The sequence below is a fragment of the Panthera pardus genome, unplaced genomic scaffold (genome assembly GCF_024362965.1).
Source record: "Panthera pardus isolate Hobbes unplaced genomic scaffold, ASM2436296v1 HiC_scaffold_1, whole genome shotgun sequence".
NCBI classification, from domain to species: domain Eukaryota; kingdom Metazoa; phylum Chordata; class Mammalia; order Carnivora; family Felidae; genus Panthera; species Panthera pardus.
In genome coordinates, this window is record NW_026526654.1 from 61,784,137 (window position 1) to 61,796,731 (window position 12,595).

Here is a 12,595-nt window from a genome sequence, read left to right on the forward strand (position 1 = left end):
ATAAACATTATGTTTAAATTCCACTTCAAGACTTGACTGTTTGCCCTAAACAAATTAACCACCCACCTTTCTTTCTCTTAGGTTGTTCTGGCGACGATGTTCCTGGTGAGTGTGCATATGTCTCTTGAACCTGCTGAGTTTCCACCACTTCAGGAATCCCATCTAATGTGACGGATACATGGGTGATTGGGGCAACAACAATGTCATCTTCAGATGAACTAAATATATTATTATCTAATGGAAATAAAATAACTAATTATAATCAACTTTGTATTATCAAAATAATTTCATCACATAACTTCCTGTTTCTATGAAGATTAAAGTAGAAATAAAATCATGAAATCTAGTCTCTTTTTATTTCTTCTGTGCTAAATCAGACACTCTAAGTCAGACCAGGCTTGACAGGACTAATTCAATGCCTTCTCTGACTTCCTATCACCAGTCAATCTTGTTTCTCTTCTCCATTCTTCTCATTGCTGCTAAAGTTATTCTCTGAAACCCAAGTCTAGTTTGACCATATTATTCATTCTATAAAACTTTATATTCTGAAAATTAGAAGAAGAATAAAATTGACTTATTTTCCCATAGTTTACAGGGGAAAAAAGATAAGAAAACCCAAACTCCACAGCATGCCATGTGAAGCTTGCACAATTTGGATCAAACCTACTTTTCCAATCTCATCTCCTGCCTACCAAGAAGGCAGCTACACCAAAGCTATACTTCAGCTAAACCAAAGCATTTTTATCCAAACATTTCTCTCTTTTTTACAGGTCTGTGTCTCTGGCTCAACCCATTCTACCTTGAATGCCCTTCCCTATCTCCTCTAGCCACTAAAAGTTTATCTTTTATATCCCAGGTTAGAAAACTCCTTCCATAAAGCCTGTCTCTGATATTTCCAACCAGAGTCCTCTTTCCTTCCAGAACATGCTGCTATCCCTCCCACGGCCTTTATTTTTGGCTTTTACAGTTATTTACATAAATATCTTCAAAATTAATCTGTGAACTGGAGGAAAAAAATAGTATCTGTTCATTCGTATATCACATTATTGCCTAATGCATTGTCATGAATACAGAAAATATTCAACATCTTAAACTGATTTAGTAATAATTAACTTAAATTAATAAATTAATGAGTTTGACTACTTTCTTGCCAGAAGAGCTCAAAGGAGAACATGGATTTAGAAATAGATGAATAGGGGCACCTGGGTGGAACAGTTGGTTAAGTGTCCAACTCTTGATTTAGGTTCAGGTCATGATCTCATGGTTCAAGATCGAGAGAGGAAATCAAGCCCCGTGTCAGGCTCTGAGCTGACAGAGTGGGGTCTGCTTGGGATTCTCTTTTTCCCCTCTCTCTCTGCCCCTCCCCTGCTCACATGTGCACACATACTCTCTCTCTCAAAATAAATAAATAAAATTTTAAAAAACATTTAAAAGCAGATCAATAATGTGGCAGTGAATTTTTTGCCATGAGGTGTTAGAAATTTTTCAATTAATTTTTGCCTATTCACTAGTGAATACCTATAGAGATCATTAAATTATAATAGTCTGGGCCATAAACACCCTAATACTTCTACCAATGAGGTTAAGAGAATAAATTCTGCAAAATCTGCTGACGACTAAATACTTTTTTATTCCTGAAGATCTCACTCTCCAATTTTTTTTTTTTAAGTGTTGTTTACCTGAATACTTTAGTGAAGGTGTCTCAACTAATACTGTACCCTAAAATGTACTTGGGACACAAAAAATATAAAAACCTAATCTCTGGTCTCTTGGTATTTACCAACTCTAATAACAAGCAATGGCAAGAACAACTTTTCAAAATATATTCACATGAACAAACCAAACACATGAACACTCACTTATTCGTTTTTCATCCAACATAGGGCCAGGAGAATCCATATTGAGGAGTGCCTCAGCAGCCTCGATTGTTTCAATCGTTTCATCCCCATTATGACAGGAGGCTTCGACTACAATACATTTAAAGAAAACACAAGTTAGCTTTAAGACATCTATTGCTCTAAAACACAAAGATGTCTGGATACATCACTTAATAGTTCAGTTTATGTATACACTTTGTATCAACAAATAAAATCTGTACTGAATATGACTCTTAAGTATTTCTCTACTTCTTTTTCTTGAAAAAAAAAAAAAATCACACAAGGGGTGCCTAGTTGGTTCAGTTGGTAGATCATTAGACTCTTGATCTCGGGGTCATGAGTTCAAGGCCCCATGTTGGGCTCAGAGATTATTTGAAAAAAAATAAAAATTAAAAAACTATAAAATAGAAATAAAAAACTATACAAGATATGGGGTTTTTATTACCAAACAAAAACCTTTTGCAAGATGCTGAGAAGTAAAGAATAAGCAAAATAGAGCTCACATTCTGGAGGGAAAGCACTAGTTGTTTCTGTGATAATTCTTATTTCAAGAATAAATAAGACAGGCACGGACTTCAGTAGAAAGGGTCCAGGAATAATAGCCAGAAATCTCAGATGTGCCACTAAACTAGTATGTCACTGGGCAAGTCATTTTGTGCCCACAGATTTCATATTAGAACATGACTGAGTTGATATTCTTAGGTCCCTTTCAGCTCTACCACTGACTTCAATTCTCTTAGTTAACTAACAGGAATGAACATGAGTCTGTTAATCTCCAACTCTTTTCCCATTCTTCTATGACTGAATTGCTACCATCTCTAAAAAGTTTTAGTCATAGTCACATTATTAGGATCTAACCACCCTTTGATAATTAGTATTCTGGCACCATTCTCCTCTAGTGTGTACTGTAGAACACTAATTCCCCGACTGTGGATTTGACCTAGACCAAGTATTTTAATGTTCTTAAAAAATATTAATATGTAAATGAAAATTTAATCCAGGTACATGCTAGATACTTGACACATCTCTGAATCCCAGAAAGAAGTCCAAAATAGTTTCATAGTGAATTCCTGGATGGCTTTTAGTCACTTAGCTCTAGCATTAGCACCAAGAAAATACGTAAAGAAAATACATAAAGGCATAAATGCCTTCTTTTCATGGATAAATTCAAGATTCTTGAACGTGATATTCATCATCCAACATCTCTTATACCTCCTCCGTGCTATATTCCCCCCTCAATATCTGTGGGAAAAATCACACATCACTTTTAAGTTTGTATGTGTATGTATGTATGTGTGAATATAAAATCATGACTTTCAGATTCAGGGTTGGATTGAGAGTATGTAACTTGATTAATAAAAGCCCTTTAATTTTACACAAGATTAAACAGTAAATATTAAACAGTAAATCTAAACACAGTACTTGAAGTAAAAGTTCTTTGTTCTCAAATGAATGAAAGTGATAACTTACACACTGTACTACTCTATTCCTATTCAATTCAGAGAAGCAACAAAATCATCTTCTTTTTTATTAATGCTATAAACAGATTTTTAAGAAACTGATACGTCTTTGAAATTTAGCTTAACTTTGCATTAGAATATTATATCACTTATTATCCTAAATATTTTTGAACCAGTTCATTCTATCTTTAGATCAAAGATCTTCAAGAACCTACAAAATTCTTAACTGACTCCAAGTGCCTAATTGGCAATATTGAATGCCTAGCTTTCTTGAATAACTGTACTTGGAAATGTGGAAGATGCAATAGTATCAGACATGACCTTTTTCCTTGTCTATTGGTAATGGTACTCAGGTACTATCTAAGAAAATAACAAACTGATTAATTTTGTGGTACAGAATAGACTGACTAGAGGCATACACACTTATAGGCAACATATATCCCTGTAAGTTAGGAAAGTTTTCTGAAGAGATAGCCCTAAGCTGAGTCATTTAAGACAGGATTTAAATATTTTGAGAGGAAAAGAGACAAATTAAAGCAAGAATAAAGTAGAAGCAAGGGCATTAGAATAAGTATTACACATTCAAAGAAAATGAGAGAACTAGTTAATGCCATTATAAAAGAAAATGTGCAACTGCTAAACACTGTTATAACAACAGCAGATTAGTTAACTTGCTTTTATACATTAATTTGGTTGACTGCCTTCCCAAGGAGGAATGGGAGTGGAAGGGAAAAACTGCCTGAAGAAGCAAAGAGCCGGAACAATTCCTGAAAGATGAATACAAAACAAAGAAGTTCAGGGTCATAAACTAGTCAGCTCCTCTCAATATAGGAAGAAACTCCTAACAAAGAATATTTTGTCTCATAAGATAATGGTTAACACTGGGAGTCCCCACAATCTGCCAAGCCATAAGAGAAAATATGGAAGATGTATCTGCAGAATTCCAAATTTGAGCTAGTATCCTTAAAACCAAATATCTATAGGTCACATGGAAGTCAAGGAACAAGAAGATAGCCAAAATAAAAAGAGGCAGGATTTTAAAATAGCTTTAAAAAGCTGTTTTCAAAGGCTTTAAATTTCCCAAGTGGTCCCATTTCTGAATTATTACAAAAAGGATCCAAGAGAATCTGAATAGATTGTTGGCTAGTTTTTTAATTCTAAAAGTATATGTCCTTTTTACTTTCATGTCAAGATGCACAAAACTTCATTAGGAGACTAATGATAGATAGAGACTATAGTCTTCATTAGGAGACTATTTCCCCTGATTATAATGAAAAATAAATCAATTAATTTTACTGCCATATTCTATAAATAGAAATACGTAAAAGTCCAATTCCTCCGTAGTAGTTAAAATCAGAAAAGATAAATACCTCACAAACTCTAGCAAAGTGATTAAAAGCAGAGCACTGTAACACCTCTTATTAAAAACTTAAGTGTCAGGGCACCTGGGGGACTCAGTAGGTTGAGCCCCTGACTCTCGGTTTTGGCCCCAGGGATGTGGGCCACAGATCAAGCCCAGCATGAAGCTTTGTGCTGAGGCGTGGAGCCTGCTTAGGATTTGCTCTCTCTCTCCCTCTGCCCCTCTCCCGTATGCTCCCCCCAAGTACTGTCATGCATGTGTGAAAAGCTCTCTCTCTAAAAACAAAACAAAACAAAACAAAACAAAACAAAACAAAACAAAACAAAACAAAACACCTCAAGCCTCCTGAGGGCACCTGGCTGGCTCAGTCAGTAGAACACATGACTCTTCATCTCAGGGTTGTGAGGTTGAGCCCCATGTTAGGTACACAGATTACTTTAAAAAATAATAAATATAAAAACGTAAGCCTCCTATTTAAAGTCTTGTAAATTTAAAGCTTAATAAAAAGCATATTATGGGTGCTTGGGTGACTCAGGCATCCGACTCCTGATTTCAGCTCAGGTTACGATCTCAACAGTTAATGAGTTCAAGCCCTCCCTCCCCTTACCCCTCCCCTCCATTCAGGGCGCTATGCTGACAGCCCAAAGCCTGCTTGGGATTCTCTCCCCCTCTTTCTCTGTGCCTCCCTTGCTTGGTTGCACTCTCTCTCTCTCAAAATAAATAAATTTAAAAGAAAAAAGAAAAGAAAAAGCATATTACTCCCTTTGTCAAGGCTTTGAAATTCTATGAATTGAGGAAAATGAACTACTAAAAGTAAATTTTTAAAAAATCCAGCAAATAAGGCACAAATAACTCCATAATTAATTACCAAGTTCCAAATATTTATATAACTAGATATTTAATTACATAAACAAGTATAAAACAAGTTTGCTGGGTAGATGAAAATGATATAATTAGTTTGTATAATAATTTAATTGCCTGCTAAGAAAAAAACAAGAAGAATTTCAAACCCTTTGTTAAGCCTTTTCTAATAAAAAAATTAAAACATATACAAAGTAGAGAAAGTCATATAATGGACCCATGTATCAAGAGCCCAGCTTCAATACTTAATAGCCAATCTTCCTTCACCCATACCCCCCAGCCTAAAACACACACACTGGATTATTTTATTTTATTCTTAAAAATTTTTTAATGTTTATTCATTTCTTGAGAGACAGAGAGCATGAGTGGGGAAGGGGCAGAGAGAGGGTGGGGGACACAGAATCCAAATCAAGCTCCAGGCTCTGAACTGACAGCACAGAGTCTGATGCAGGGCTCGAACTCACAAACCGCAAGACCATGACCTGAGCTGAAGTCAGATGCTTAACTGACTGAGCCACCCAGGCACCCTTATTTTATTGTATTCTTTTAAAGTAGGCTCCATGCCCAACGTGGGGCTTGAATTCACAACCCTGAGATTGATAGTTGCATGCTCTACCAACTGAGCCAGCCAGACACCCTTCACACTGGATTATTTTATTATTTTATTCTTTAATGTTTATTTTTGAGAGAGAGAGTGTGAGCAGGGGAGGGGCAGAGAGAGCAAGGCACAGAGGATCCAAAGCAGGCTCTGTGCTGACAGTAGCAAGCCTGATGTGGGGCTCGAACTCATGAACCATGTGTTCATGACCTGAGCTGAAGTCAGACGCTCAACCACTGAGCCACCCAGGCGCCCTTCACACTCGATTATTTTAAAGTGAAGCCCGGCCTATCGTTCAATTGTACATATGACAGTATATATCCTAAAAGACAATACCATGATCATACCTTTTAAAAATTGTATTTTAAATCAGTTATCCAGTTAATACTGAAATTTCTTTAATGCCTCAGTTTTCTAAAAAAATTTATTCAAATCAGGATCCAAACAAAGCTCATGCATTACATTTGGTGACACGTACCTCCTCCCTTTTTATTTTTCCTTTTTGCCATATATCTTTGAAGAAACAGAGTTATCTGTCTGTAGTTTCCCAGGTTTATGATTTTGCACACACCCCTGTGGTGCCACTCAGTATGTTCCTCCCTGGCCCATGTATTTCCTCCTGTAAACTGGTAGCTGTATCTAAAAGCTTGATTAGATTCAATTTTTTTTTTTTTTTGCAAAACTGATTCTATGTGCCTCCTGAAGCAGTGCTATAAAATCTGGTAGTTTTCATTCAGTACTGTTAAGACTGAGAACCAGGTTCAGGTGTTATCAGCCTGATCTTTCCATTATAAAATTCTCCATCAGCCTTAAATAACTGACTTTAGCAGTTATTGATGATATCTGCCTAAATCCATTGTTCACAAGGGATTCCAAAATGGTGATAATTCTAATCCTATAATTCCTCCAGTATTTGTTAGCTAGAATTCTCTATAAAGAACAACTTTCCTTCATCAACTAGTTATCTTGAACCACAGTTCATACAATAAAGGTAAATTAAATACTTGATATTTTTTACATTATTTACTGATTTTCAGAATAATAAATGGGCTTTCTAGCATCTTTATAGAAGACAGAAGTGGCCATTTATAGAAGTGGCCATTCAGTTACTTTTTAGCATCATTGAAAATATAAAGGTTTTAACATATTATATTCTTCAATCCTTTGCAGCTGTAATTTTTTAAAAAGTTTACTTATTTATTTTGAGAGAGGGAAGAAGGAGTGTAGAGGCAGAGAGGGGGAAGAGAAAGAATCCCAAGCAGGCTCTGCACTGTCAGCACAGAGCCTGATGCAGGACTCAAACTCATGAACCGTGAGATCACGACCTGAGCCGAAACCAAGAGTTGAATGCTTAGTCAACTGAGACACCCATGTGCCCCTGAAGCTGTAATTCTTTTTTTTTTTTTTTTAATTTTTTAAATGCTTATTTTTGAGGGGGGGGGGGCGGTGCGGGTAAGGTCAGAGAAAGGGAGACACAGAATCCGAAGCAGGCTCCAGGCTCTGAGCTGTCAGCACAGAGCCTGACGCAAGGCTTGAACTCATGAACTGTGAGACAGTGACCTGAGAAGTCAGACCCTTAACTGAGTGAGCCACCCAGGTGCCCCTTAATTCTTAATCAACCTCTAAACGTCCCATCTTCGGCCACTGGGAACTAAAGCTGGGGCCTGGGTCTTTCAGACATGACCCAAGTAATAGTTTTGTGCCTTCTGGGAAAAGATATATTACAGGCTATTCTTGTACATTTCCCATCCCAAACCCAGAACCAGTAGTTTCTCCTGGCTATCCTGGTATTGTTAGTGAATAATTTATTCAGAGACTATAATCTGTACACTAATTTGAGGAACTCAAAACATATACATTTTGAAGGATTTAAAATTATTCTGAAGAATTTTAAACATATTTGAACATAAACAGAATAATACAATGAACTTCTGTGTCTTCATCACCCAGCTTTAACAATTATCTACTCATGGCCAATCTTGTTTTATCTATATCTCCATGCTCTCCTCTTCCTTATTATTTTGATGTAAATTCTAAACATCCTAATATTTCGGTAGTAAATATTTTATAATATCTAAAAGATAAGGGTTCTGTTTTGAAAACGTAAAAATACCTTTATCAAACACTTTTTAAAAATCTATATTTCCTTAATATCAAATAGCATACAAATGTCCAACTGTCTGAAGTATCATATATGGCGGATGGTGGGAGGAGGGTTGATAGTTGTTGTTTGAATCAGGATCCAAATAAGGTCCTCACAGTGCAACTGACTGATAAGTTTCTGAAGTTTCTTTTCATTACTATGTTACCTTCCATCTCTCTTTTTTCCTTGCAATTAAACCAAGAAAGTAGACTGCTTGTCCTGCAGAGTTTCCCCGTCTAGATTTTGCTAATTCTACTCCTATTGTATAGTTTAACATGTTTTTTCTACATTTGCTTTAAACTGGTAATCAGTTCCAAAGGCTCAATCAAATTCTGGTTAAATTTGGGGGGCGGGAAAGGCTATTTTTTGTATATGATAATTAGCTGGAATACCACAATAAAGAGAAACTTCTCATTTAATAATCTAGTTACTCAGTATATAGTTGAAACAGGGAAAGGAGAATAAATGTGTGATTCTTAACAGTTTTCAAAACAGCTTTTAGCATCACCTATTGGTGACCATTTTTTTGGTGTGTGTAGCATTATGAGATCATGGATTTAAACATATTAGATATGTTTCAACTACTGGTTATTGTCCTTATTAATACTCAAGTTGTCCTATGTTTGGCTAAAAAATATTTGTCTTTGTTTTTTTAGAGAAGAAAATCGATCCTGAGTTCATACTAATATTTGCAATTCAAATGTAGCATTATAGAATTTAGTTTTGGAATTACGTATTTATACTGTGTGTTTACATAGAATTTATAGGATTATAGAATTTTTATTTAACTTTGCAATTTAACATTTGTATATCTTATTTACTCTCTAAATCTTGGCTTCTTATGACATTAACTTCATTATTTATTTGATTTGACCCTAACATCTCTTGCACACACACACTCACACAAGCTTTTAAATAACAACAAAACTATTACTGAAAACAATTTAAGATTCCTAAGCAGCTTTATTTTTAGTTTTTGATTTTTAGGCTACATCTCATTAGGAAATGCATGACCTTAAAAATCACATCTCAATAGCTTAATGGGGTTCATCTGTTTTAGTGTGCTTCAATTTTTATACACTGCTAATTTTTCCTCTTTTGGACTTAGTGTTGTTTTATAATTATGTGAACATTTACATGGTTCCAAAGTAAAAATGACAAAACAAAGTATGTTTCAAGAATCTATCTTTCATCCCTGTCCCTTCCTTTTCCCTGAAAGAAACCATTCCTATTGGTTTTGTGACTTTTTTTTTTTTTAGTTTTATTTATTTATTTTGTGAGAGAGAGTACAAGTAGGGAGGATGCAGAGAGAGAAGGGAACAGAGGATCTGAAGCAGGCTCTGTGATGACAGCAGAAAGCCCAATGTGGGGTTTGAACTCACAAACCACGAGATCACAACCTGAGCTGAAATCAGATGCTTAACCAACAGAGCCACCCAGGCACCCCAGGGGGTTATCAATTTTTTAAATATAAGCAAAGAAACATACCATTTATATTCTTTGTTCTCCCTTAAATAAAAAGTAGTATACTATTTATGCTACTTGACCATTGCTTTTTTAACTTACTATACAGTAAAAATCATCCCACCGTTATATATAGAAATCACATCATCTTTTGTATTTCAGAAATGTGAGTCAAGCTAAATATGTTTAGTATCAATGTTAATTTGACAACCTTTGTTTATTCCATTCAGCTTCAGTGCTTAGATTGAGAAAAGCAAAATAAACGGGTACGTCCTACATGAAACAGGACAGAAAACCAAAAAAAGTGCATCCAGCTTTTAAAAATATTTTTAAAATGTTAGCCCTTCATTAAATGGATAACAAAAATTTCTTCTGGCAATAATAAAACCCGCTAAGCTATTAATGCATGCATTTTAAACCTTCTTCATAACAGATTAGCTGTGATCTAGCAACTAGCTAAAATCTATACCAAAGACAGAAGGCATGGATACTATGATAACTTAGGGAATAATTTATTAAATACATTTGAACTTACTAGAAATTACTAAAAATTGTTTGACCTTGTAAAAACAGAAAAGAATCCATATGAAAGAAGAGACACTTAAGGGTATTATTTAATAAGAGAAGATTTACTAATATAGTCATCACTGGTTACCTTTTATTCGAAAAAATATAATTTGTACCATCTCCACTAGTAATTTTACTTTTAGAACTTCAAAGGCTGGCAACGGAAGAAGAATCTCCACATACGTAAGAACTAATGGTCAAATGACTTTCAAAAAACCTTAACACCATGGGGCATCTGGGTGGCTCAGTTGGTTAGGCAACTGACTTTGACTCAGGTCATGATCTCACAGTTGGTGAGTTTGAGCCCCGCATCAGGCTCTGTGCTGACAGCTCAGAGCCTGGAGCCTGCTTCAGACTCTGTCTTCCCCTCTCTCTACCCCTCCTCTGCTCACACTCTGTGTCTCTCAGTAATAAATAAATGTTAAAAAAAAAAATTAAAAAAAAAAAACTTTAACACCATAACCTTTTTTTTTTTTTTTTTTTTTAACATATATTCATTTTTGAGAGAGAGAGAGAGAGACAAGAGCATGAACAGGGGAGGGGCAGAGAAAGAGGGAGACATAGAATCTGAAGCAGGCTCCAGGTCTGAACTGTCAGCACAGAGCCCAACGTGGGGCTCAAACTCACGGACTGCAAGATCATGACCTGAGCTGAAGTCAGATGCTTAACCAACTGAGCCACCCAGGCACCCCACACCATAACCTTTTTCTAAATGAAACTTTAGGTGGAACTCCAACATATGAGCACATAAAAGTGGTAGTTTACCATTATACATTTCTTTTATAGGTTCAGATATATATCAAACTTGATAGGAGATCAACCAATGATAAAATTGAAAGTATTTTGGTTAACATGAAAATCTGCAATCAGGGCACACAGATGATACCTGCAGTCTAATATAAGCTTCAAATGCATAAAAATAGTTCAACCTTTTCATTATTGAAAATTTCAAACAAAATCAAAATTATGGAACACAGTCTAATGAATTCTCACATATCCATTTTCAGCATTAACCACTATCAACACATGGTCAGTCTTCTTTCACCCATACTCCAATCACTGCCTGCAAGGCCCCCTCACACACATCACACCCACACCCCCAGGATTACTTTAAAGGAATCCAAGAACCATATTTTATCTCTAAAAATTTCAGCATGTGTATGGTATGTTACTGGCATACCTAAAAATATTAACAATAATTCCTTAGTATCATCTGAAGTGCTACCTGGGACTCACATGGACAGTTGATAAACTCTTCTTTCTCCATCTCTTTCTTTTCCTGTAGTTTCTGCAAAGCACAACATTCTTCCCTCCTTCACTCTGAACTTAGGAGGCCTATAGGGTTCTTTGCTTTCTTATGACATTGCTCAAATAAGGATGGAAGAGTTAAATAAAAGCTCAGGTTGGGAGATTGAAAAGGGAGAAGAAATATGCAAACAGCAAATGTGGTTTTTAAAACATGGCTTATTTTCTGGACCCATTCAATATCAGTTCTATTCTCTAGGAAGCATGGATCCTGTTTGTATCTTGTTATTGGCTATCTTCAAGTCTAAGCCCAAGATGGAAAGAAAGAAGTAATTCTTTCTCCTAAAGATCCAAGAGCCGCTTTCCTAGTCGGAATTTCTTCTCCAAGGACCAATGTCTTCCTTGATGACTAAAACCAGGAATAAATACTCTTTCAGTGGAGACCCTTATTCCCAACCTACAGAGACAGCTGTAGCTTTTCACTAAGGCATCAAGAAATTACAACTGAATATACTAGAAAAACCCACTAGCTACACAACAGATATATGTATAGCAATAGTCATTCTGTTATACAAAACACACAACTCAGTCAGTAATGAATAAAAACCTCTAACATAATTTAATTCCCCAATTGATAAGGAAAGATTTATCAAAAAACTTTCATTGGGTTCCTCTGAACAAAAAATGTGAATACTGGAGAACATGCTTTGTAAAAAACATATACAAAAAGGACAATATAAAAATTAAGAGTTGTTTGTCAATGTTATCAGTGGGGACCCAGTCACTTGGTGTATAATCTTAGGCAAATCATTTCATTATACCTAATTTCAGTTTTCTTTTTCTGTTGTGAGACATGAGATAATGAACTTTTTAAAATTTACTATCTTAAAAAAATAAAATAAAATCTACTATATTAATATGATGCACTGAGAAGGAGACAATGCTATTTTGGTGGTATTCTTTCTCCAAATTGCATTATCTCATTCCAGTCATGAGAAAATATTACACAAATAAAATTGA

General features: G+C 35.4%; 1 protein-coding gene across 4 annotated transcripts in view; it reads right to left on the reverse strand.

Annotated features, from left to right (window-relative positions):
* The window catches only part of ELF1 (E74 like ETS transcription factor 1), a 108,127-nt gene that overhangs the window by 17,068 nt on the left and 78,464 nt on the right, over positions 1-12,595 (reverse strand). For 3 of the 4 annotated variants that reach the window (XM_019447394.2, XM_019447396.2, XM_019447393.2), the window contains exons 4-5: positions 1,860-1,967; positions 67-234 (exon numbers count right to left, since the gene is read on the reverse strand). In XM_019447394.2, the coding sequence (XP_019302939.1) occupies positions 67-234; positions 1,860-1,967 (276 nt within the window). The remainder of the gene's footprint in view (positions 1-66; positions 235-1,859; positions 1,968-12,595) is intronic. The other variant, XM_019447397.2, reaches the window with a different exon arrangement.